The sequence below is a fragment of the Antennarius striatus genome, chromosome 6, assembly GCF_040054535.1.
Source record: "Antennarius striatus isolate MH-2024 chromosome 6, ASM4005453v1, whole genome shotgun sequence".
NCBI lineage: Eukaryota > Metazoa > Chordata > Actinopteri > Lophiiformes > Antennariidae > Antennarius > Antennarius striatus.
The window spans coordinates 22,353,289-22,380,486 of NC_090781.1; the positions used below are offsets into that span (position 1 = coordinate 22,353,289).

A 27,198-nucleotide genomic window follows, 5' to 3' on the forward strand; every position below is an offset into this window, starting at 1 on the left:
CATTTTAATAACATTTCATGATTCAATTCAAAAGGCAGTCTGGAGGTGTTTTAGTATACGTGTTTTTTCTGTGAAAGAACTTTAGTTTTGAGTTTAAAATACTGGTACTATATAAAATGTCATTGACCCATTTCAAATTAGAAGATACATGAGAAAAATCTGAACTGAACTGCACACTGAAGTCAGATTTTTATTGACAGTTTTTAGGAACATTTTAACTGTTCTGCAATGGAAACGAGTTTTATTTCAATCTTAGAACACTGAAATTAACAAACTTCAAAAGTAAAGCTCATGTGAAGATTTTTGCTTGTGGTTTTGCATTTACATTAAGCTTTAATTATGGTTAGAGTGGCAAGTATTTCTGACGCTCGCAGAGGACTTCTCATGTAAGAAGTAAAAAAAGAAAAACCCATCTCCTTCATGTTTTATTCTACATTTAATATGATGAAAACAAGGCCCTGTACAATCCACCTTTGCAGTGAGTACAATAATTATTTTACAATTTGTACACATTAGAACATGAAGCGAGACTCATCCACCCGTTCAAAATGCAGTTGAGACTGGAGAAAAAAAAAGAAATAGTCCTTTCTGAAACTTGCACCACGAGGAACCGTCCATCCAAAGAGAGATTAGGCCTGAATGGAGTTCGTGTGCGTTGTATACTATTTATTTTATCCATTAGATAAAAGCATGCTGTGAAGCTACAGCTCTCCTCTTCAACCACCAGCATAGAACTAGCCAGAATATTGAAATGGAATATTTCAGTAATGAGAGAAATTAAAATAACCAGAAAAAAAGACATATTTGCAACATGAATTAAGCATTCTCTGTTTATATGAGCTGTATTTTACTACTGGTGAACACTAGGTCTGTACCAGTTAACGTCTCCTTTGTCTTGTTTAAATTTAAAATCCTCTAGGGCGAAAAGCCAAAAGTATCAGTCAACCTGTACAGCCAGCAATGTGTCACAAAAACAAACATAACACACTGACATCGACATTTAAAACAGGGGAGTGAACTTCAGTGTTTTCCTGGTCTTTTTTGGCAAACAGACTAGCCCAATTGTCTCCAAAGGCCACAAGAAATGTAATTTTGTACAAAACTAAACCCTCCTTGATTTCTTTCAGCAGAAGAAATGTGATGTTGCAAGAAGACTTTTCAATCTTCTGCATCTTTTGTTTTTAAAGACGATTTATTGAAGAAAAATTAAGCTTCCCAGTGTTTCCAGGAATCAATGATGAACGAGCTTCCAACTTCATTCGAATGCATTGCAGTCCACGAAAACAAAAAAAACTAAACAAAACCAAAAAACAGAAAAAAAGGCTCCGAGTTCTGTCAACCCCGTGTTAGCTTTCGTTCGATTCAATTGTTTTATGCTACGTAAGTGTACACTTTGCGGTCCTCTGGTGTTCGTGCCAAATATTCCCTCTCAATGAGTCCTTCAATGCGCTTCTTGATGACTACAGGACTAGGAAGGAATCGTGCTCGCAACTGCTGAGTGACCTGTGGAGAAACAGGAAGAACATCAGCGCATTGCTTCCACCTTATTTTACAGATTCTGCATTCATCATCAGCTGTTTTCATACAGCCCTGTCCTACGATCTAACGTTAAAAGAAAGAATGTAAACATGTAAGCTATGCTAACATGTGACCATGGCAGATGACTGACCTCTGCTACTAGAACGTTGTGCTGCATCTTCTTTCTGGACTTCATGATGCGAACGATGGCGGCTTCTATCTCGTGTTTCCTGTCGTCGTCCACTTTCTGTCTTGTCTCCTTCCTCTCCGGGTCGGATTCTCCTTGCTTGGCAGCCACTAGGTGGAAGTAAAGCAAAATAAATGCCAAGCAGGGAGAGAGAATAAAGTAAAAAAAATAAAAAGTTAGACTGATGAAGTGTAGCTATTATTTTCAGCTGGTTGGTTACAGTTTCATTCACTCGCACTTGGTGATTTTTCATACCTGTCTGGATCTTGACACGGTGCAGTTTGGATGTAAACTGATCATTGACAGTAAACACATGGCCATTTTCTATTTCCTTAGACTTGGGCTCCTTGGTCAGAACTCTCTGGGTGGGCTTCCCACAGGCGAGAGACTGCAGCGCTCGCACAAGCTCCCTTTCTGGGATGTCCGTCTCCTGCTGGATCTCCTACAGTGACGACAAAATGAAACCTGGAGTCTTAATGATGCCAAAACTAGAACATAAGAGAAAAGCAGAAATGTGGAACTGGTATATGTTTTATCAGGGTGACCTATTCCACTAAAAATCACCAGGCTGTTGGTTTTTGTCACTGCAGGTTAAATAATGTTGTTTAACAGTGGTGGGGCGTTAGTTGCATACCTCAAAGGTGGACTTCTCTCTGTTGTTGAAAAGCATGAGGATGGTCATCTGAAAGGTGGAAACCTGCAGGATGTGCTTCCTGGTGTTGGAGCCTGTTACCTGGGCTCCACCTACTCCGACCTCTGACCCGTCCTCCTTTGAGAATGAGAGATCAAAATCTAAAAAAATAGTTTGGAGTGCCCTTGCACAAGAAATTCTATTTTCTGTTACTGAAAATCCTTGAGTATAATTTAAAGTTGAATGAAAACGATTACTGTACTTAGAGAACATTCTCAAAGTGACCTAGAACCTCTAAATGTGGAACATAATGCAAAGACTGTGGGAAAAATAACCTGCAGTATTGAAAATGCACCAAAAACTTAAAAAAATTTTATCAGGGATTTTTATTAGTATTATACTCATAATTCCTTGCAAGTGACAAGCTGTTGTATCAGATATATCTGTGAAACTATTTTGCATTTAGTACTTTTAACAATGATCCTCTTTTCTATGAAACTGACCTTTTTGATGGGCCCATAGAAGGTGGCGTTCAGATCTGCAGAACCCATGTGGTGCTGAAGAGTGAGTTGTCTGCCGCTGTGCTTACCAAGATAAAACCTAAAGGCAGAGAGAAGCCAGTCCATTCAGTGTTAATCAAACTGCAACAGGTCTGAAAAGAAGGTGTTGACAATGCAGGACATATACCATAGCTATAGTCCTGGGGGGAAAAAATGAAAATTTTAAGAATGATTCAGGAGCTAAAAAAGAAAAAGCACTCATCTTATTATCATCAATTTAAAAGCTAAATAATGTGTTTTTAAGTCTCTTACAAACAACACATTTCAGAAAAACAATCATATGGGTAACGCAAGTGTACAGGTGACTGACCGTCTAAAGACTTCAAATGCATGTCGCGGTGAAGGGGGGATGTTGCACTTGGGTGTTGCCGATTGTGTCGGCCAGTAGCCTGTGGTCAGGACTCTCACAGTGAGATCGACTCCTCCGAGTGACACCTGGATGTAGACGTATAATCACTTTTAGGTGTGAGTCAACTATGACTGGTACACTGGATTTTATTTGTGCAATTAGAAGGTTCTCTACAGATACAACAAATACAATTGTGACGATGACTTCGAAAACTGTTTATCTGAATTAGATCACTGTCTTGCATCAAAAAAAAAATCATAAACAATCGAAAAAGTTGGTCTGATTATTTTTAAAAGGGACTTTTAGATATTGACTACCTGGTAAACATGAATCATATTTGCTTTGGAGAGTTACAACAACAAGCTAATATCGTGACAGACACTGGTGACAAAAATCCAAGTGACAGCACAGCACTAAGTAGAAATTAGCAGCATGTATTCTCATGGCAGACAGTTAGATGCATAATTGTTTTCATGTACCAGAACAACGCAGCACACTGTCAGTCATGCAACTATGTGCTGATTATGGATAGCAAAGTGGGCTCATTATTTCTGACAGTTGTTGCTCACCCCAGTCGTCTGTAGATGTTGTCTAAACTCATCCATGGTGGTGTTGGAGATGCTCATATCCCGGAACATTCCCTCCAGCTTAGAGGTGAACTGACAGCCGCACTCAGTCTGAGCAATGAAGACCAGGACAAGAAATTTCCTTCAGTCAAAACTATTCCATGTTAACACGAACACTCATGGCGTGTGGCAGCAAAAAAATGGTTCTCAGTTTATAACAGAAGTAAGTGGATTACATGGAGGTATTGTCAACCGTAGGTTTCCTCCATCCTAAACATCCTTTTTTTATTTATTTTTTTAAGTTTTTATATATATATATATAAAGCAATGCCTCAATTCTTACAATAGTGGGATTAAATGAATGATTAAATGAATATTTTACTCCATCTTACTCCACACTGACCTTCAGCTTTGAGATCATGTTCTTCTCAGAGTCATCAGAGACGCTCTTGTTTGTCAGCAGCCGGCGGGCGAGGTGTTGCTTATAGTACCTCTCAAATACATCCTTCTCCTGCATGAAACGGAACAGCACCATGGCTTTGTCCAGTATAGTCTCCACCTCCTGCTCTGTCAACTACACAAAAAGCAAAATGAGGCAGGTTACAAAGGATGCTCGTGGATATTTAGTATGCGATGCATGGTTCTGCATCAAATCACAAAAGCTTCATTTTGGAGCACGGTATCAAATCCTGAGTAAGCTGACATTGTTTTTTTGCAAAAATTGGCTCACCCCTTTGACTCCTTTCTTCAGCTTGTCATCGATAAACAGTGAGAGGTACTCAGGCGAGCGGGAATTTAGGTTCAGGAAGTACTCAAAGTCGCCTGCTATGGTTTGCTTGAAAAGCCGGTCGTTATTGAAGGACTCCTGGAGGAAACGGTCAAACCGTGATTTCAGGTCCAGCAGACCCTGGAGAAAAGGAGACAAGGATGAATAAAGATAAAACAGCAGCAGCAGACTAATACAGCAATTATAGCTCTAGCAGAGGAAAGCTGGTCTCATCAGGAAAGAATTAGGCTGCCTCTTGAATGACATGTATATTGCTCTAATCAGTGAAGCTGTGCACTGCCAGTTTTTCATGAGCTGTGGCCATAAAGGCCAGAGGTTAGAGATGCTACTCTTCACTGGAGAATTGTAGAAGAGGATTGAGGTTGATGCTTGGTAAGCAACGGTGTGTTGCATTGTGGTGGTGAACCAAAGAGAATGTGTCTCACAGGTCTGAAAGTTTCTCTCAATCAAGCGCTTCAATCACCATAAAACCTGCCTTCCTTTGCAGAAGTAAAGACATTCCTGCAGACTGGAAATACGGAGCATCACACTCCATCACCTTACCTGGATGTAATCCACAGGGTTCTTTCCCTCCCCCTCCTCCGACACCAGAGCTTTGCCTTGCTCCCGCAGGTACGAGCTCATGCACTCGCACATGGTCTTCAGTCCGTTGGGAACTCTGCTGAACAGCTTGTACATGCACGCCAAATCTGTGAGGGATATGCATGGAAACACACACGGGAAGTTATCAAACAGAAAAAAAAATACTTAGTCATGTGCTGAAAAATGTGTGCAGTTAAGTGAAAGACTTCTGAGCCTAGCAATGTTCAATCCAAATCTAATCATGCATAATATCTACCTTTTATTCTACTGTAATATAAGGGAGCACCGTCTGCACTACCAATCCAATAAAATAGATCTTTTGCAAGAGACATTCACTTGGTTTACTGTTCTTTGGGATTTTTCATTTTTTGGGAGTGAAGCCTGAACTTTGGCTGCACCCTGTGTGGATTTAATTTTGATGTCAACGTGAGCACCAACTACAACATGGTCAACACGAGACTGCAAAGTTCTTACCGTCTGTCTTGCCATTTTTGAGCATATGGACCAAACCAGAGTTTTCCATCTCTACAATGGTCTTCATGTGTTTGGAGATGAGCTCCCGTTCGACCACTTTGACAATAGGCTCCTCTGTAGATTTGTCCAGGCAGTGCATCACTCGCTCTATCTCCTCATTGATCCTGGCTTCAACCTTCTTTATGTAGACACTGGCACTGTTTTCTGCAAGGAACTTTTGGCTCTCCATCTAAATAACACCAAATATCGATAAGATGGTAAAGCTTTTCAAACTCCTTTTCATTTGTTGCAATTCTCATTATTTGACCGTCGGCGTCCCTTAAAGCATATACTACTCCTGTTATTCAAGACATTCTTCAAGATTAATCTATTTTGAGCGCATTTTTTAAATACTGATCCAAGAAAAGGCAACAACTAAAACTATTGAAATATAATGATGGTGTGTCTCTTGCAAACCTGGAAAAATTCTGCAGACATTTCTAAGAAAGGCGCCTCAAAATCTTCTTCATAAACAGATCTTCCCTCCAGGCCGAGGATCATTAGCATTTGGCAGGCATTTCTAATGGCCCCCCTGGTGGAGATGAGAAACAGACCAAATGCTGAGGGCACAATCAGTGGTGCGAAAGAAAAAAAACCCCTGTAATACTACAAAAAAACCAAAATAAAACAAATGGTAAAAAAAATATATACGCTACTCCCACAATCACTATGGTTACCAGATAATCTTTGATTAAAAGACAGCACCACAGAACACGAGGCACACAAAAGTCAGTTTTAAATGTCAGCGCCTGTTCAGTTAACTTCCTAGCAGGTCTAAAAACAGCAGATGCACTTTACAGCTATTTCACTGTTCACAGTTAAAGGATGCAACCTGTCAGTTAGAAAACAATTTTAAACCCTCATTTTAATAAATTACAACAATGCATATGATATGTGAATAATTTTAAAGTAAACAACATAAACAAAAATTTCATCAGTTTGTGAATTTTTGGTTACCTGTCTACCACCTCCCCCTTTCTCTCGCGTGCAATCATGTCCAGTAGGGTCTGCCGGAGGTGGTCTCTAATGCAGCCATAACGAACTACCTGATCTCTAAAGATGATAAGACCCAGGTTGTAGACATTCTCTACATTGTTCTGCTGTACATAAACCCGGTCCTGTGGGGGAAAACACAAAAAAAGGACAATTAATGCCTCAGACAAATATAAGACACACATTTCCATCTGCAGCACTCCATTGACGTAACTCTGCATCCATTGCTTATCCCACAACACTTGTTCCTCATTATTCAGTGATGCAATGATTCCAAAATGGTTTCAAGTTTCTACTTGTCTGTGTTGGTACATATACAAATATGACCATGGTGCATGTCTGCACGATTTCTGGCACCATAACCCTGGCACGACAACGGTGCATCCCTCTACAGAGTGTTCAGTCCTGCATAGACCTGTTAGCATTATCTGAAAATGAGGCGGGACTTCTTAGTTTATTTAAACACAGGTTGATCCAGTCACAGCCAAAGGCTGTTAGAGTTGTTCCTAATACAAACTCTTCAGAATCAGATGACTTTATAGCAAAGAAATCGACTGACTAAAAACCAGCTAATACAACATTTGTTGCAGGAGGAAAACTGAAAACCTTTTTAATGACTTGATATCCCTCCCACTCATGCAAAATGAAATAAATAAATTTACACTAACTTAGTATGTATAATATCCATAAACCAAATGACTGCTGAACTGACATTAAAGTCAAACTAACAGATGGATAAATACCTATCACTGAACATCAAGCTCAAAGGAATACATAAAGAGAAAACTGATCAAACCCAAAGTGGATGTAATCCTCATCTAGTTTCCACAAACACATCTTAGACAATATTTTTTGAATATTTAAAATCAACACGTGCACCAGAAAAAGTACAACAATGATAGGAGACATTCCTTCTTTCCTAAGTCCACCCCTGAAGTACTTGGCATGTACGGCAGACTCACCATATACATTAAAATGTCTCTGATCATCACCATCGCTGTTTGATGGTCATTCCAGGCTTGATTTAATGTTTGAAGGAAATTGTTGTTTAGGGAATTGAGGACATCATCTCGTACCTTTGGGGGAGACAAACACACATGCATGAAGTGTCTACAGTTTTAATGACAACATGCTGCCTTCTTACTCTTCTCTGCTCTGAAACACCGTTTTAAGAGAAGAAAATGCTTTTGCATCCAAGCTGACACCTTCATGCATTTTGTAATCCTCAGGCCTTCTGTTTTTAACGCCTTCGTTCTACTAGTCAAGCAAAGACAGTTCAATAACAGTCACCCTGCAGCATGACTCAGCAGTGGAGTAACATTCTTAAGAGCACACTGACCTCACCTTTTGTTTCCTTCTGGACACGATAAATCATCACCTCTACTCTTCATGTACTGGATCAACATTCATAGATGCACAAACTGCTTCTTACATATGGAGTTCATTCTTTACTTCTGATTGTTTTTAAATCAAAAACTCACTGGGCAAAATCATAGCTTACTTAAAAAAGGAACTATGAGGTTACTATTGGAGCTTCATAAGAGGCTGTTATGGCCGATCTCATCTGTCCATCATACTAAACACCAAACTGCTGCTCAGTGATTATTGCACATAAATATGAATAATTTTTAAAATGGTGCGATGCAAAATATATACTCCTATATACTATATAACATTTCGCCTCTTGAACGTTGATATATAGTGCGTATATATTCTCTCTATACACACACTTATTGTTATAACTACTCATAGGCATTTTAATTCTCCAAATCAACAAGTGTTAATTGCAGCTGTTCTTAAACTGAATGTAGACAGTATGTAAATCAGAACTGCTTTTCCATGAAAGGAATCATTATTAGGTAATAAAAACACACTCAGGTATCAGACCTCTCTTCTTTGAAGTGTTGCTTGTTAACATTACCTGACAGCTCATTTACTAATCCTGCCAAGTGGAGAATGTGCATTTAATTAAGCTGTAAACCCATCTGGCTGCTATTCAACAGCAGGCTGCTGAAATATTACTCAGTGGGTGTTTGCATATTGCAAGCAGAAAAGAAGCATTCAATACAGATAATACAAGCATAATTAATTTGCAGCTAATTATACACAAAAACAAAAATGTGACTTAAGAGAATCGTTCACCGACGGCTTCTCTGACTTCTCAGCATTCGCAAATTTTTGAAATTGTTTGCATTTGAATGCATTGTTTTTGTAAAATGCCTGCAGAAAAACAAAATCCAAGTAATTCAAATTTGGCCTTCAGACTCACGATGACCTAATGTGAATGGTTGATGGCTCCTACCCATTATCAGAGTTGGCCTATCAGAAATTAGTCATCTTTAAAAAAGAATCTCTCAGTGACCCTTACTGACTTTTAAAAATCTTCCATTACTGAACACGTCGGGTAACAGCTTCTGAAATTGTGTACCAGTTTTCTAACTCAAAAGACTTGAATAGGAACAGCTAATGCTTTCAGGTATTAACTTTCTCTGGCAAGGAACAGTCACAGGCCAAGCAGTAATATGAACATTAATATAAAACTTGTGATGGATTCTGATTAGAACCAAGCAGGTGACTTAAAAGATGATGTTCGTTTTACATTTAGCTTCATTAATTCAATGGAAAAACCAACTGAGTCTGAAATTTTGTACAGACAGACAAAAGACTATTATGCAAGCATTAGCCTTTGAGAAATGTGACTGAAATAAAGGTCAAGTTAAATAGTATAGGAAACAGGAGCATAAAGCATGTTTTATTTAATTCCGAGAACAACTACTTTACTTTGAAAAATTAGTCAATATCAAGTGTGTCACATTTTTCTTTTGTAAGGCAAGAAACACTACCGTCGTTTTTAATTATGAAGGGACATTGAATTAGCAAAGGCCCTCTAATTAAATTCAAACCTGCTAAATACAAGATTTAACATGTTTTGCAAATGCATGCTGTGTGTGTTGGTCTTACTTTGTGGATGAGGTGATCAGTGACAACCTCCCTCAGGCCCGTGTACAGCTTCTCTCCATGCTTGTGGAGGACCATTGTGTACGCGTTTCTATACAACTCCTCAAAGCTCAAGCCGCTGTTATTCTTCCTCTGAATCTCCTGGATGGCATTCTTCAACAGGTCCCAGATATTGTTGACATATTTCTCATCCATAGTCATCTGCAAAAGGTAAAGAGTTGAGTAGGATAATAATAAAACATTATTTTCACAAACGCCTTTATTAAAGGATTATCTTTCTAAATTAACTATATCGATATCGACGGAATCCCACCTCACCTGTGCAGTTTTGTTCTAATAACATTTCTGGAATTGGAAATGTGGGCCAACAGAGAGGGTGAAGCGTAAGTGATCAATATTGAAGCACTTCCATTGTGATTGAAAATGAGCCACTGAGAATTCATCTGATTATAACTGAGATGACAGCTTGTTTTAAACTCCAAAACATCCCCTCTGTCCCCTGACAAGCTTCTCCGTCTCTGTCTGTTCACACAGTCCTAAAAACGTATTACTATAGTTGGGCATCTTATGGGTTTCAACGATTCCAACTCCAGCTTTGGTTCTAGTTTACTGTACTGGTTCTTAAGCATTTTCAGTTATGATTCTACTTTATCTCTGCAGCATGCTCTTCTAATATTCCAAGATTCTCCAACATTTTGCCTTTGGAATGCCGAGATTCTTCCTAACATTTGATTCAATCCTATTCGCATGGAAGAAATTTTTGTTTAAATTACAATTTAATATTGTTTAATATTTTCAAAACATTAATTTGTACTTTAGAATATAAAGGCTGTCAAGGACACCACTGTGGAACCTCCATATTAAAGGACCGCCAGTATGGGGTAATCTATTCGTCCATACAGTGCTGGTGTATTTTTTTAAGGCCTCTTGCTAGGAAAACCAACATGTTCTCTTTGTCCAGTTTAAGCAGGATCTCAGTATTGGCATTGAATAGATACTGTGGGGGAACGCTCACTGCTCTCATGGATACGTTTTCTGACAACCTTTAACAGGAGTGGGAAACGAACATGAATTCAAGTGTGTGCCCAGGCAAAAGACTCGTGCTCTTGGTATTGAAAAAAAGCATAAAGCTGACGACAACTCGGCCTCTCACCCGCAATAACTCCTACCTCCTTCACTCTAAAGGCAAGTTACATTACTGTACTAAAGTATTTTATTTCATTTATGTATTGTTTTTTGTCCTGTAATTGTTTCTGGTCAGTCTTAGGGAATAGCACTTTTGTATTTAGAGTAATAATGACACTTAATTGACCTCAAATAGCAATTATAGATTAAAATTTAATAAAAAAACAACTAACAATTCAGCTTACGAACAACCTCTCAGAACCAATTGTGTTGGTAGGTTGAGGACTACCTGTAAATTTCAAGGACTGCTGTTAGACAAAAGTGCTGGTTGATTGCCTAAAGTGGGATTTTTAATTTTAGATATTGTGTTCGTGGTCACCGATGACTGAAATGATGTTAATCTACTAGCGCTGCCTACATGGACATTGCCACGTGTTAACTACAAACATACAAATAAAATAACACCAATTTAATGTATTCAACACTTTTATACTTTATGCCTGGATGCAATGTGTTAAATAATCAACTCTAATTTTTTTGTAGATATCACAAGTACTCAAGCTTCACATAATTACTTAATACAAAAAATCTCTACAGGCTTGTGTTTAACGGGACTGTTCTCAGTAACATACCCTCAAATAAGACTGTGGGGATGACTAATAAACTCACAGGCAGTTTTAGGTTGATTATTGTCAATGCCCTATAGATTTAAATCAAACCCAAAAAGAATGAATAACTATGCTTTCCCAGAGGAATCCACTAGGAAAAGAAAGTGGTATCGATTAAGTAAATACTTCACAATTGTGAGTATTTTCTGATTTTATTTCTTTAGAAATATTTTGATATTTCTGGTACTGTGTCTTGATCTCCAGGCTAAATTTAGTCCATCACGATTACCCTGAATCATTTCTTCTTTCATTTTTCTGAAATCTCAAACAATTCAATATGTCATTGGGCTCAATATTACGCATTATATCACATAAAGGTTGAAGATTCTAACATGACCAACTTACGTGTGGTTGATCAAACATCAAATCAGATCATTCTGCGATTACGTATATCCCCCAAGTGGATAGAAAAAAACAAACTAAGAGGAAGATGCCGACTATGAGCATGTTCTTATTATACAGGTCAGTCAATAATAAATATCAAAATTGTGCATGTCTGCATCCATGTGATACTCAACTGAGCTTGATTTTGATCAATATTGTAATTATATTCTTCTAATTGATCATCAAGCATTATATAGTAAAAGACTCAACACAGTTTATTATACTCTTATATGTTGAAGAGACATCTATTGGCACTATCTGGTCTATTATAAGAACCTCATCTTAAAGCTACAGTCACAACAAATTGCTTGGACCTGTGTCAACCTGCAGCTGCCTGTCCCAGTTCAGTGACCTGGGTGGACGGATGATAGATCAGTATTTTTTACATTTTTGAAACTGGCTACCTTCTTTGCTGCAAATTTGACAAATTTCCTCCAAGTGATTTCTTTTTCATTGGGATTAATACCAAAATGTGGTCTGTGACGGTGTGTTTTGCTACTAAATGAGCAACGTTCATGTCAATAGATTGTAATTCAAATGTAAATATACTTGAAGAGATGAAAAGTCAGTGGTCATGAAGACTTATTGAACGATCACATCAAAAGTGTCAACACAGCAATTTTCCAAGGTAGCTTGAAAAACTGTGACAGACCTACATCTGAAATTATAATTGTGGCTAAATAAATAATTAAAACACGTTCAAGACTGAAACAAATTGTATTAACATCCAGAGTAGCATTGGTTATCCAAGTGCTAAGAAATGTTTAGAATTTAGAAAATGCAGCTGACTTATCAAAATTTAGTGCTGGAGTTTAACTGACTATCCACTGTTCTAGTTACAAGATAAATACGGAGTTAAGCGCGAAACCTAACCTAAAATCTAAAAATGTATCCCATTGAAGAACAACGTGTGCTTCTCCATAGACAAGCCCAAACACATGCATGTCAAGCAGCTGCTCTACCAGCAGGTCTCTTGTCAGAACTGGGCCACAACCAATGGTCACCCAAAAGTAACACAAGGACGCTGCATGAACACTGTCAGTAACACAAGCAGACAGTACCGACACAGCACCGGTGTCTGTCTGTGGTGTTCAGTCTGGCACAGCCGGTGACTGACAGGTTGAAATTTCACATTACGCAGAATGAGGTCAGTTCATAAACGGGGTCTTTGAATGACTTGAGTTCCAAAGAGAGAAGAACTAAAACCATTATTTAAAACTAATAATTTTTCAGCCCAATCCACCACAAGTCGGCTAGGCGGTTACCTTTTTTTTTTTTTTTTTTTTGCTAGCATCCTTCCTCAACTGCACTACAATGGCCTTTAGGTTTTTACGTACAAATAAAAAAAAAAACATAGATAACATTTACAGTAAATTAAATGGTTAAGATAACATGTCCATTGTGCAATCTGATAGAGACAGCAAAAACAACAAGTGTCGGGAGCCTGGGCTAACGCCAGTGTCCGCTATGTCGACAAATCTTTGCTAACTAACGCTTCAGTAGTTGGAACGACAGGGGGAAAAAAATGAATTCTTTGAAGTTCGTATTGAACTCATAAAAACAACAGAATGGCCTCGGAACCAACTGGGAAGTGGGGGTAACTTCATATTTTTCGACTGCAGTTTGTTTACGAGGTTAGGCAAAGTCGTATCTGGTGCCCAACTGGTTAGCGTGTTCGGATTTAGCCAGCAGCCCAATCCACGGCGGTCGAGTCACCGTGTTCCGGGTGGGCAGAGCACCGACTGCGGCGTACACTCACAGGAAAGGCCCGTATCCTCATTTTGGTGTCCTTCTTGGTGCCGCCTTTGCTGAGATTGGACATGGTTGCCTCGTCCGTTGGCTCTGTATTCACATGAAAATGATGTCTAGGGAGGGACGTGGATGACAACTGGTAAAGGGAGCAGCCGACGAGCTTTCACTCGACCTCGTAGCTCCGCGTCCCGGCTTCGCAAGTTTATTGTTGACAGCTAAACGCCAAACCCGATAGTTGCTCAAACAGCAATGGCGGACTACCTGCTGTTCTCATTGCGCAGAGCTCGCGCTGTCCAAATCTCGCGAGAATTCAATGCCTTTGAAGTTTTTCACCTGTTCAATAAGATCAAAGGCCAAAGAAATATAAAACGCGTCTTCATGTGATTATTTTTTTATGATGCTTTGAAATACAAATATTAAAATTGAAATATAACGTGTTTTGTCTTAGTAGTCCAAAACATTAAATTTAGAAAAAAAATTGAATAAGGCCCATCATGAGTTGGCACCTCGTCTAGGGTGTACCCTGCCTCTCACCTGTAGCCAGCTGGGATAGCCTCCAGCAGACCCATGACCCATAAGGCGGATACGCAGATTTGTATTGCGATGATGTGGTCTAAAATGAAATGGATGCTTTTAATAAGACAAAATGAAGTCACAGTCTGTTTTTTGTTTCCTGAGAACAGAGGCGATTTTCTGGCTACGTAACAAAATGTAGAATGGAAAAGAATAGTGTTCAGCATTTTGAGAAACAGTATATAGTTCTTTCTTTTTAAGAGATGAAGAAATGAAGCTTTTTAATTAGCAAACTTGTACTTATGAAGGTGTGCTAAAATTAGATTGATAACAAATGGGTTTTTTTTTCCAATTGTTAAAAACACATTAAAGAATAGAAGAATAATGAATATAATGCCTTTAATGCCTATAGTGTCATCATACAACTACAACGAAAACACATTTCCAGTCCAAGTTCAAAGATGCTGATAATAATTGGGGGCGGCAGTAGGTCAGTCCACTAAGTCTTGGGCTGAGGACTAAAGGGTGGCTGGCTGGCTCAAGACCCATGTCGAACAAAACGTGTGTGAACGGGCAGTGCCAGTCCACCTCCTGACCACTGCTGAGGTGCCCTTGAGCAGGGCAACATCCCTTTTATAAACTGCTCAGTGGGGGCGCACCAAGAAGGAGCTGCCCACCACTCTGCCTCTTATCTACATGCTTACAGGCCCCCTGTGTGTGTGTGTGTGTGTGTGTGTGTGTGTGTGTGTGTGTGTGTGTGTGTGTGTGTGTGTGTGTGTGTGTGTGTGTGTGTGTGTGTGTGTGACAGGCCTGTGCACATATGTACTATGCGTATGATTAACAAGTGGACAAATAATTTCCTTTCGGGGATTAATAAAGCTGAATTAACTTTAACCTTTATCTTAATACAGTATTTTCCCAAATAAAATCACAGGTCTTGCCAGAGTTTATGGGTGTGAGCATATTTCTAGAACATATGGACTACAGTTTCAGATATCTAGTGTCACCAAATTTAAGAAAATGTTTTCTGAAACATCACATTTCCAAAAGATACACAGACCATAAAATTATAAATCTGACTTCCTGATCTTCCCTTAATCCACATCAACTACAAAATTTAATGCACCCTTCATCATTACCTATCAAACTATCTCACAAAGTTTCATGAAAATCTGTCATGTAGTTTTTGTGCAATCCTACTTAGAGACAAACCAGTGACAGTAAAAACATTACTGATTGTGATTAGTAATTCATGGAGGGAGGGTTCATATTTATTAATCATAAGAGATTCAGTTAATTATGACGCTGAGACAATGATGTTACTTATATTGTTTCTGCATGGCAATCCTAAAATAACAAATTTTATTCAAATTTCCTTCTGATCAAAATAAAATAATTTACTGTATACATGTTGTTTTGATTATGGTTGTGTTTTAATGCCTGCATTTTTTCTTTGTGTACTGTAGGTGGATCGGATATCTTCAATTAAACAGTTGCCAAAACATTGTCTTATGATCACCACTGAGGAGCAACTGTTTGTCAGCCTTCTTTTGTGTGTCTGTTTAGAACAAAATTACACAAAATATACTGTACATGACACATCTTCATGGATTCAATTCTCCCCCAAACATTGATAGGGCCTTTTTCGACCTATTTATTAAATATGCAGTTACTACTTTATTTAAACAAAGTAAGGCATACATCAAAAATTACTTAAATTTTGGATTAGATCTTCATCACAAGGTAGATCCGTTACTCAGCTTTGTTTTTTATGGACTAATTTTTTTGTCACAGACAAGGGATGATTCTTTTACCTCAAGAGAGACACTTTCATGGAGGTGTTAAAAGCTAGTGCCCCTAGTGCTTTAATATAGCCTTGTATTTTTAATAGGTGGGGTAGGCCATCAGGATCAACAGACACCACTCTGATGACTAAACCTCAGTTGCTTCATGTCACCTGATTGTTTTCCGGACACACCTTCACGGTGAGGGGGAGATTGCATGACTATAGTGAAGCTACAATCTACGGTGAATTGTGCAATTTCAGAATCAGTCACCAAGAAGCTTTTCACCATATTTATTCCAAGAAAAAAAAGAAAAGTCAAACTTTCATCCATTTGTCTTGTCAAAATGTCCTTATTGACTACATCTGAAGAGGAACAAGACCACCAGCACTCACGACCAAAAAGAATAACAATTTGATTTAGTCCGCAGAATAAGCATCATGTATACAGTTCATATTAGTCTGGATTCTCATTTGTAGCAGAATATCATATGTATATCCTAAATACATTATCTTTAATCCCCTCTGTCTAAAAGTCTAAAAGTTTGGGATTGTTTATAAATGGCATGAAAAAAACAATAGAACAGGATGCAACTGCTTTAAATACATCACAGAATTGAAATACTTCTCATTGTTATAACAACAGACAATCAAGAAACAACTTCTTTTAAAAGTCTGATATTTACAGCAATTCTACTTTTTGCCACTCTTAACAATTATGTCACACATGATGATTACCACAGGTTTGAATCCTGTCGTTTTGTGATGAGATTGAGTTTGCACTTTTTGAATGAGCCACAAATTGAAATCTGGCCATGATGTGTCAGAAGGTTTTATGTGGACACAGCTGTTGATTTCAGTCCGTTGTTAGAGAACAAAATAATACAATAGGTATGCCAGTTTTCACTTTGCAACAAGGCCATAAAGTTGACAATGTTTGCTTGGCACATTTAGCTCTGACTTTCTAAAACAAACAAAGAGACAGATACACAATTAGGAATGAAAACAGTCCTAGGTCTAGACTCTAAGAGCATTTTAGAATTAAACCGTGACATTTTATTCTATTTTTTTAAATTGAAACATCCTGATCAAACACTTAAATGCCTTTGAGAACTCAGAATGTAATAATTTAACAAGAGGCATATTTACATAGGAATCTATGCAATGTCATAGATGCAGACACTTCATATTGCACATGAAAAAGGCAGGTATGTATGAAAGAGTGGTTTGAAATAATTTATTTGAAAACCCATGTGAAAGAAAGAGCTTGAGAAAGAGAGAGGCTCTTCTACAAACATCTTCATTTGCCCTTTGAGAAAATTTGCTTCAAAAATATTTAGTCGGTGAAGCAGATGAAGGCATATCAAACAGATTCAATCATTCTAATGCATCCCTCACTGTAGGTACAAACACAAACCAAGTGACTTATGATAACCAATTAACCTTCCAAGAGCACTCCTGAGAGCTTTTCAAAAATATATATATTTAAATCCTATGGCTGCAATATTTTTGCTTTCATCTATCTCCACTTATTCACGCTATATAAAAGGGGACATCATTAAAGAAATTGTTGGAGATCACTTGGGGTTTGCATCTGCATTATTCAATGCCAGCTTTGCAAGGACGGGTTATCAAACATCTCTAGTTTTTAATCTGACGACCATCAATACCGTCATTCTCTCTTCCACCTTTCCTAACTTTTCCACCTACACACAGGTTATCAAGTCAGTCAAGTTTCTCTTCATAAGTTGAAACTGAAAATGGCACATTGTAACACACAAAATTCCTCCTCCCCCACCCTCACTATTGTTTTTACATGAGGCACAATCTGAGGGATATTTCTTTTTTTGTGATGCAGCAATAGTTATCTGTTGATGCTTTTAGGAAAAAGTCTTTATATGATGGCTACATCTCTAGTTCTTTCATCTAAACAATTTCCAAGAGCACTGTGAAATGAAAAAAATGCCATTATGTCTACTTAATATCCTCTGGTGCTTATCATATATTTCTATAAGTTAAAATAGGTGTGAAATGACATGAGATCTGAGGTCTCCACACAGGTTTTTCCACAAATATACATCTTGGTGATCATTCGTTGTCAACAAACAGATGTTCAAACTATGTCTTTAACAAATACAACATACATACCAAACAGATTTATTTCAATTTTTATATATTAAAAGCTCTAAGAAAGGCAGCAAAGATGTGTAATAAGGCAGATCCATATGACACGGTCAATGACACACTCCATATAACACGCTGTACTCTGGCACATTTACACAAACAGATGAGATGGATCTTTTAAAGGGCTTCAGTTATTCTCTATCTAAAGTTTAAGTAAGGAATTCAGTGAACTCAAATGTTGAAGTGAGATAGGTGCAAAAGAATGGAGAGGATGTCAAAAAAAGAATTGACAAAACAAGTGTTTTAGGTCACAATTGGCTTTTGTTTAAGGGGTTGAAGCACATTTGGTGCCATGACATGCAGTTAATACGCAAAGGGTGTTTGACTTTCATTGATCAGTGATTGTCTAATTGCCCCTTAAACACCCCAAAAATGAGGTTAAAGTGAGTGAACACAGATGAGTATTATAATGCATTATAGTACACTAACTAAATATCCCCTGTACAACTTCACTGATGCAATGAATAAATTAAATATATGAGGAAGAATCGAATACAGAAATTTGCTCTTGATGGTATAAAAATGGACTGCGTTAATTCCTTAGCCATGGAGAAAGCAACAATTATGAAGAAAGGAATACTACATGAGGTGTCCATACAGCATGCGTTCGTAATCATCATGTGAAGGAGAATGGCCACCGCTTGGAAGTGAACAAAGCTGAGCCGTTGAAATCAACATAAGCAAGTATGAAACATTTTACAGCAAGTATAGCACTTTATCTCACTGTTACATGATGTAGTCTTTTTTCATAATGGTTATTTTCTGTGTTGGGTGTCTAAACAGTATGCGCATGTACATGTGTGTGACGCTGTGCGTGTGTTTTTACAATCGTAATCATGATCAGTACTGTATGAACAAACACATGACTTGTGGCAAAAACTTAGATTTCCAGTGTAGCTGCTGAAATAGGTCAAGTTGCCACCTCCCGCCTTCCTGAACCGGTAACACAAGCAACACGTAGCACTGAATCACGCGACCAGCTCTGATGGATCCACACGTTTCAAATCCCTACTGATTCCAACAGTTGTCCTCTAACTTCCTGATTGGCCTGCTAAGTCACTGAAGACAGCCGGAAAGACTCCTCCCCCTCTGGCTGCCGTAAAGATATCCTCAGCCTCTTATTGGACCACAGAAAACTTCAAGAATCAATCAGCAGGCCGCTGGTGTCACTGGCCCCTCCCTCCTTCTGCGTCTTCAAGGCAACCGTTGAGGCATTGGTCGTCGCTCCCGAATGCACCCTGGGACTGCAGCAGCTCGTATTCCCGGTCAAGGAAGTCTAGGCTGTTGTTGCTAGGCAACCCACGGATGGTGAACTTGTGGGACACTTTGGTCCACTGCTCCCGATTTGCCGCCACTCTCTCGTACAACTCAGTGGCCCCAGGAAACAGTTCGGAAAGCAGCCTGATGAAGATGAAGAGAAGATGAGTTTGTGATGTGAGTTTGATAGGGTGACACATTATGAAGCGTGTCTTCTAAGTTATTATTTTATATTACAAGATCCTCAACATCCCAGCCTGAAAACCTCTCCCAAATTTTTCACAGTCCAAAATAAAGAAATGTAATGGCAGATTTTAACTTCACTTACTTCTTATATTCGATCCTGTTTCAGTTTCAACACAACAGAATTTCATGTAGTTTTAAACCTGATTTTTTTTTTTTTGCCACTAGGGGTAGTACAACAAAATGCAGGCACAAAATGTTGATTACCTCCAAATTCTGCAGATAATTGAAAACACTCCACCAATTCCTGAGTTAAATAACAAGCTGTTAAACGCTGCCCTAGCCTATCAGATGCTAACAGTAATTCTTACTTTTTGATATTGTTTGGGTGAGGTATTCAAAAATTCTGCACACAAGAAAGCAACTTCAAGGTGCTAAAATGCCATGTTTAATGTAGGGATACTAGACCGATGATTTGTGTCTAAGTTTAGATGTTTGATCCAATGTTAATAAGAAATATGCAGAAAAGCAGACCTGAATAATTAAAAACAAAACTCTGAACAAAATCTGAATGCTGTGAATCAGTTGTGTGTGAATAAATTGCAATTCTTGGGAGCAACACACAGATTTGTATTCTTGCTCTGTGTTCAATACAACGTCTACCTTACAACAAAGTGGTTTTAAAAAGGTTCAGACCAGGCAGGAAAGTGATGTGTTGTACGTACTTGTAAATGGGCATGGCGATATGTTCCATGAAGCTTATCTGTAGTTCTGGGATGTAAGCTTTCTCTCTGTCCATCATCTCACTGGGCCTGTTCCCCATGGCTTTTTCCTACCCACACACACACACACACACACGGAAGAGCTCGACATGAGTGATGAGCACTTCAGCCACTTGCTAAATAATTTCACATGCCATTTAACAGGTAGTGTACACTGACTCATACCAGATCTCCTTGAGAGAAGAACTCTTTATAAATCAGCTCCTGTTGACAGAGAGGCAAGCATTTGTTACCGTTCATGAGGTTTCAAGTTCAGAGTGGCACAAATCAACATTTATGTTGTGACAACAAAAAGCAAATAGAATTTGGTACACCAGAATATAAAATCAATTATACCAGCATATAAAATCTATTAGACATCTTTTTTTGGGGTGGATAAACAGTCAGTGAGGAGGTTCAAGCTTTTTGTACAAGTTTAAAATGAGCATAAACGCAAAATTATATTATTAAATTGGAAATATGAAATTCTTCATCTTTTATCAAAAACTATAAGGAAACCAGAATTTATTCTGACCTTGTCTATCCCTGTAGTCATATTTGCAAAATATTATTGTAAGTAGGTTTCACTCAGTAACATGAATGACATTGTCTACATAAAATAAAATGAATCTTTGTTACATTTCAATATTAATTTTCTGTGTTATAATAATAAATAATAATAATAATAATAAATTGTATTATTATTATTATTATTATTATTATTATTATTATCATTATCTTAAATGATCTCCATTCTGACCCACTAGAAACCTAGACCCTGACCTAAGAAAAAACACATTTCCTGTTTTGGGAGCAAGGATTCTAATTCATTTGCTGTAGGTGTTAAGTGTTAAGATTTAAGCTGCCTGATTTGGGACAAGGGTCAGGAGCTTGTTGTCAAAAAGGGGGCAGACCAAGATTAATCTAATCCCATCATGAAGTGCCATTTCACAGAATATGAAAAATATAATGGCAGGCAGAATGAAAAGCTATTTCCGGCTGTTTCGTGAAATCTTTTAGGAATGGAATACTGAAAACCTTTAGGTGCAGCTGCCTGATATCATTATTTACCTATTACTAAATAAAGGGTAACACTATGCCATATTTAGATGAATAAAAATACTGCATCATATTTGTCTAAGGAAGCAGCACAGCTCCTAGTGAGGTGTTTCACAGCAGCATGATCCAAATATTTGTTTGCTGATGTTTCTTAAAGTGGTGGGAAGTGGGTGTATGTGTTTACATAAGCGCTCCATGTTAAATTAAAATCACATTTAGTCACATTTGTGGTACATCAAAACATTATTTTAGGCTGGGAACTGACAGCAATCTTTCTTGTAGTTTTCCAACCCTTGGTTTGGTCTGACAGGTCACACGATGTCATCAACAGGCACAACAGCATGGAGCGGTGGGTACGACTCTTAGGATTGTATCCGTCTGGAACACATGAATGTGTATGTTTTGCAGTCAATATGATGTCAACCTGGCAGTCTTACTTCTGGTAAAAAAATCATTTCACACATTTAAGATTGAAGCATTGACAACAATACTGACAACTAATGATTATTTTTGTCAATGACTGACAGGTCACACATTTCTGAGACAGTTGCTTAACTCATTTAGACATTTTTAATGTCCTTGAATTGCTGAACAGAACAAAACTTATTTCCACTGAGGAGACATCCACTTTGGACAACTTATAATTGGTTGCATTCAGGCATATCAAACCACTAGACGGGACGTTATAGCCAATTACATTACATAACAGGGCAGTAAGTGCCTGTCTCCTCCAACGAGTAAATAGTCCAATCACAGAGGGGACAAATAAGATCGTGAGGAATTAAAAATCAATGTTTGATCTTAGATATTGGCAAAATCAATAAGACAAGGAATTGGTTCATTAGTTTATTTCATTTTGCAATGTTCAGAACGGAGAATGTCCACATTCCTCGAGAAATGAGTTTGTTCTAATTTAAGGACAAGTATTTGAACAAATCTCTCTTTGCTGTTCAGGGTCATGGGAATAGAGCAAAAGTGGGAGACATGGCTGTGAGTAATCCACCGCTAATGAACGTACCATCAGCCATTTTCTGCAGGTCTTTAAAAATACGCAGGTGGTGCGCCAGGTCGGTGGCCAGAATGATGTCTCTGATCAAATCCAGCATGCGCTGGTAGTCCTTAAAATACGCACACACACGCACACACAACTTTAGCTTGCACAAGCACAAATAAAGAGCATATAAACAGAGATAGGCAGAAGAATGAAGATAAGGTGTGTGAATGCCACGTTTATATCTCACCTTCCTGGAGAACTTCTCAAAGATATTGCAGCCAAAAGTGTTCAGAATGGCGATGGCTTGGGCGAAGTGATGTCTCTGTCGTTGCACACAAAGCATGATGGGAACACGACATTTGGAAGTTATGTTTCCATAACAGCAAATGTTTTAGTCTTAGTTTAAAGTTTAATTGTACATAACAAATATCCAGGAACAGTGATTAGTGCCTGTGCTGAGAGCTTTATAAAGCTTTTAACAATATTTATGGTAGAACTGTTGCTCTGAATTGCAGCAGATTATGCAGGTTTACTTAATAAAGTAGCCACCAAGTGCACATGCAATAAATATTTATGAAGGCACGCATCTTTAATGCCGTTTAAAGCTCTTGCACATGATGTGATGTAACTGGCTGAGAGTTTACCTCCATCACAGATCCCTCTGAGCTGTAGAGAGCAGCAAGCACAGATTGCTGAAAATAGAAGCAGATAGAATACAAACAGAAAAATGAAACTCCATCCTTGCAGCTTACACGTTGTATTGATTCAAATGGAGCAACATCCTTTTGATAAAAGGCTTTTGTCTTCTTTTTACCCGGGCGTGTCGGCTTTAGTATGAATTTTCAAATGGGAAACGCACAAAATGAGGTGATAGAATGAGGCTGTTTGATTCCTCATGAAAGCTGGTGTGTGTGTGTGTGTGTCATTTAGGAACTACAGGTTTATGCCTCATTAGGGTGCGGCAGGGGAACATGCTTCTAATCACGATGACATATAGTGTCCCTCTGGGGCGAATTCAAAGATGGGGAGACACAACTGCAGATTCTGATTTCACCACAACACAGTTGGAGCACTGCTCCATCTAAAAGTCAATTTCAGCCTGCATTTTTAAAGCGCAGAAGTGGGGCTGTTCGTCTATACCCTACGTGTTTGGGGGGTTTAATCTGTCCATTGCCCCCTTTTTCTACTCCATTCATATCACCTCTGATGCCTATGTGTATTATCCTCTTATATGGCAGAGACAATAATGTGATTTGCTTGCTCACTGAGGCGACTTGGAAAGAATTGTTTGTGCCACGGTGGTCCAGGTCATGACACATGCAGGAGACGAAGAGAGCTAGAATCTCTATATCCCTAAAATAGAAGGGTTACAGGTCAGCACAGATTGAATTCAAAGAGTCCGATCATAAATGCACAGGAGACCGCAGTGTAATATATATATATATGTATACTCACTCGAGGTAGTTGGACAGCCCTAGATTCTTGTAGAGCAGGTAGCAGAAATGTGTGACAGAGAAGGCATGCATCCAGTTGTGGTAGGGAGGGTCCCTGTAGCCTTTCTTCACCATCAGACAGAACCTGACATAAAAGCAGCAGTTTGGTTATCACCTCAAACACAGCAGCCACACAGAACTGACTGACTGATGCAGCGATTATACATGACCCGTGAAATATTTCTGTTGTTATTCTGTTCAGGAATAGTCCATTCAGACCCACCAGTCTCCATGTTTAAAGAGTTTTGATTCGAATTTTAAATTTGACAACTTTTCAGAGTTTAATACTACGAAAGCAATAGATTCATGATAGTTTGACCCATGTGAAAACTCCTCGAATGTGAAAACCTACGCTTTGGTATCACTATTAGTTTAATCCTACTTCACTGTTAGCATCTTGAATTTTTATAGAAGCAAAAATCTTGCAAATCTTTTCACGTGGTGTTTGAGATTCCAGTCACATCCTGAACTGACTGATCTTATGAGAAAACGCGTCTTATTTTTAGTGTGTGAATGATGGCTTTACCTCGCCAGAGTGTGCATGTCGATCTTGTACGTGTTGATGAAACCCATGTCTTCAAACATGCTGAGGATGCACTGCGGACACACAACACATGATTCTTTACGATGCATCTGGACTCCTCTGCTCTGTATCCATAATTTTTTTCTGCCCAATCATGCTCTAATTTGCTTTCCCGTTAACCTTTGGTCCTTACCATGGGCGTGGTGTCGTCTGGTAGCGATCGAGGTGTGTATGTGAACTCGGCAAAGCAGGGGTGTATCTCCATCACCGGCTCAATTCCCACCACCAGCAGCTTACACACCTCTTCCTCTGAAACCTGCGATATACACATACTGAATCATATGGAGTAAATCATATTGACAGTGTCAGGAAATGCAATTTGTCTGTGTGTCAGGGTGAGCGAGATCCACAAATATGATTTTACCTTCATGTGGTACATCATCATCTCATTGGCCAGGTGGGACCTGAACTGAGCTTCATGGACTCTCTTGTAGAGCAGAGACTATGGAAAGACACCATATTACACAGATACCATGAGGAAATCAATAGCTGTAAATAATACCGTCACAGTTACCAGTTACAGTTCTGTTACGGTGATAAGAACCATCTTCTTTCTTAGCGAATTAGTGGACTTCAATTGTTATTGATCTTTATTGGCATGTTATTGGCATCCCATAGAGCTTTGCCGTTACCGTTTCTGGACGCTTTGTGACGTCCATCGGCATCAGTCCAATTATTCTCTCTGCTTTTTTATGTCATCAGGCAGGGCCTGTGTCTGCACGCACTAGAAAAACTTTGTGGCCCAAAAATCAAACCGATATAAGACATAAGGATTGATACTTCCATTTCAGTCAAGAGGATGATGCTTTTTAGAACCAGCAGCAAACTGATTGTGCTGCTGGTGATGCAGAGTGAGGACTCATAAATAACACATTTGAACATGTTTACGTGATTAATGAGCTACCTAGAAAGTAATTATTTTCCCAATCAAATATATTAGTTGGTCAATAAAAGATTGATTTCCTGCAGTCATTGAAAGGTCAGATGCCAGAGCGACTCAATGTGAAGGTGAATTGGAACTGCACTCTCTGATTGAGGGGTTCGCTTGTGCAATTTCTCTATTCTGATACTCATTATTGTCACAAACAAAAGCCTGAGTTCAGCTGTGTGTCTGTAGGAGTCGTGCAAAAGCTTAAGAGCTTCACCATAAAAGCCACTCGGCTCCATCACAAATTGAATCACTTTGAAATCCCTTTTGAGACTTTGCTCAACATGCTTTTCCCACTGAAGTCCTCCCAGTTTGTCAGATCAACAGATCTAACACAGCTTCAAGGAATGCGACCTGTTCAGCCTTGTGATTATGTATATTATTTAACTATTTATGTTTGACACCCCCCCCCCCCCGCTGCCACGATCGCACAAATTTCCCCACTGTGGGACAATAAAGGTCTATTATTATTATTATGATACATACAGCATGTGTCAACCTCTACTCAGGCGTCACCTTTAAATCTCTCAAAGTTTTACTGTATTTGTAACTTTTATGTAAATTTGTTATAATAAGGGTTATTTTAACCCTCATTAAATTATAACACAATCTATACATCATAGCATTACAGTAGTTTAAGGACAGAACTGACTGGATTGAATACAGTAATTAGAAGTATGCCTATTTCTAGTAAAACATACTATAATTAAGAAATACATAAGAAACTATGTAAAAAACAGTTTGCAGGTGAATAATTATGATTGTTAATATAAAAAAAATCTAATATACATATAAAAGAAGCTTTTAGCGACTTGAATTTGTTATTTTAACTTACGGAGTATTTGATCCCATTTAATATTTTCTCCCTTTCACAGAGATGATTAAAAAAAGTGTGAAAAGTGCATATACATTGATACATGTGTAATGGTGAAATTTTAATTTCTTTTAGAATGTATTCTTATCATAATTGATGCATGAAAAATAGAACTGAATGCTTTGTCTCTGACCAGATGTATGAGCTTTTTCAACTCGAAGAAAAGAACATTTAAAGGTCAACAACAGAGTCGTCCTGTGGGATGAGGGCCTTACATGAGCTATACTGATACCACAGTAGATGGAGAAAGCTGTGGCCAAGTCCTCATCAAAACGATTGAACCACGGCCCGTTCATTTTATTCACCAACTCCGCCACGCCGATGACCTCTAGATGAGGAAGATTAGACAGGTGAGACATAGAGGGAGGCGTTGAAAAATGGACGGAGGAAGAGAAAGTTGATGAAGAGAAATGGAGAGCAGAAAATGAGAGTCAAGGGTGAGAAAATGAGGCGTAGAATTCAACAATCGTGTGCATAACAGACGCTGAATCAAATAGGTCTGCTCCTTTCAATTCATTTCACCCTGGAGCTGAATCTAATTGGACAAAAAGAAAAGATCTGAAATGAAACTTCAATCTCAGCCTCAGATGGTTTTCTGTATAAAATCACAGAATCTCTGCTTGGATGCAGCCAGAGCTCTATTATTTCTATGTATGGAACACACTGAGGATGGCTGCATCCCCAAAGTGCACTTTGTGTACTTTTAGGGGCGTTTAGGATATGATGTGAGAACTTTTATGCTATTTTAAGAGAAGGTACATGTGTGCCAATGTCGGTTCAGGTTGGAGGAAACAGAAGAACAGATGGACATTATTACATTACCATTAGCCCTTTTTTTCTTTTTAGTTATTGGACTCTGCAGTGGTAACTGAGCACCTCCATTTACAGAGAATTATCGGTACCCCATTGTGCTAAAACAGCTGAAAAAAAACCACCTTTGCTAAGCATTTAGATTTTCTGCTGTGAGTGGGTGAAACAGCCTCAGAGCAGCTGAACGTGTAATATCTCTAAAC

General features: G+C 38.5%; 2 protein-coding genes across 4 annotated transcripts in view; both read right to left on the reverse strand.

Moving 5' to 3' along the window:
• Window positions 1–163: 163 nt before the first annotated feature.
• cul3b (cullin 3b) lies at window positions 164–13,832 on the reverse strand. Of its 2 annotated transcripts, none has more exons than XM_068317020.1 (16): window positions 13,581–13,658; window positions 9,648–9,845; window positions 7,649–7,762; window positions 6,651–6,811; window positions 6,111–6,225; window positions 5,655–5,883; window positions 5,142–5,287; window positions 4,542–4,718; window positions 4,215–4,385; window positions 3,815–3,922; window positions 3,207–3,331; window positions 2,840–2,936; window positions 2,340–2,471; window positions 1,961–2,147; window positions 1,670–1,815; window positions 164–1,503 (listed from the first exon to the last, which is right to left on the reverse strand). In XM_068317020.1, exons 1-16 carry the CDS (start codon window positions 13,641–13,643, stop codon window positions 1,372–1,374), a joined length of 2,301 nt encoding a protein of 766 aa, XP_068173121.1. In that variant the 5' UTR covers window positions 13,644–13,658; the 3' UTR covers window positions 164–1,371. The 2 variants fall into 2 exon arrangements, with proteins under 2 accessions (XP_068173121.1, XP_068173120.1); XM_068317019.1 differs by having other exon boundaries at window positions 167–1,503; window positions 2,340–2,474; window positions 13,581–13,832.
• Window positions 13,833–16,148: 2,316 nt separating this feature from the next.
• The window catches only part of LOC137596736 (cGMP-dependent 3',5'-cyclic phosphodiesterase), a 121,040-nt gene continuing 109,990 nt past the window's right edge, over window positions 16,149–27,198 (reverse strand). For both annotated transcript variants that reach the window (XM_068317459.1, XM_068317460.1), the window contains exons 19-31: window positions 26,401–26,513; window positions 24,748–24,825; window positions 24,517–24,639; window positions 24,327–24,397; window positions 23,763–23,885; window positions 23,573–23,660; window positions 22,952–22,999; window positions 22,555–22,629; window positions 22,332–22,431; window positions 21,579–21,691; window positions 20,441–20,479; window positions 20,219–20,325; window positions 16,149–19,454 (exon numbers count right to left, since the gene is read on the reverse strand). In XM_068317459.1, coding sequence (XP_068173560.1) covers window positions 19,220–19,454; window positions 20,219–20,325; window positions 20,441–20,479; window positions 21,579–21,691; window positions 22,332–22,431; window positions 22,555–22,629; window positions 22,952–22,999; window positions 23,573–23,660; window positions 23,763–23,885; window positions 24,327–24,397; window positions 24,517–24,639; window positions 24,748–24,825; window positions 26,401–26,513 — 1,313 coding nt within the window. In that variant the 3' untranslated portion in view covers window positions 16,149–19,219. The remainder of the gene's footprint in view (window positions 19,455–20,218; window positions 20,326–20,440; window positions 20,480–21,578; window positions 21,692–22,331; window positions 22,432–22,554; window positions 22,630–22,951; window positions 23,000–23,572; window positions 23,661–23,762; window positions 23,886–24,326; window positions 24,398–24,516; window positions 24,640–24,747; window positions 24,826–26,400; window positions 26,514–27,198) is intronic.

Bases quoted from the DNA above. Each gene is read 5' to 3' on its own strand.
- cul3b (XM_068317019.1), bottom strand. From the start codon at position 13,643: ATGTCCAATCTCAGCAAAGGCGGCACCAAGAAGGACACCAAAATGAGG. The intron at 9,846-13,580 runs GTGAGTGTACGC...TACCTTTTGCAG, and splicing joins TGAGGATACGGGCCTTTCCT to ATGACTATGGATGAGAAATA. The intron at 1,816-1,960 runs GTATGAAAAATC...ACTTCCACCTAG, and splicing joins CCGTGTCAAGATCCAGACAG to TGGCTGCCAAGCAAGGAGAA.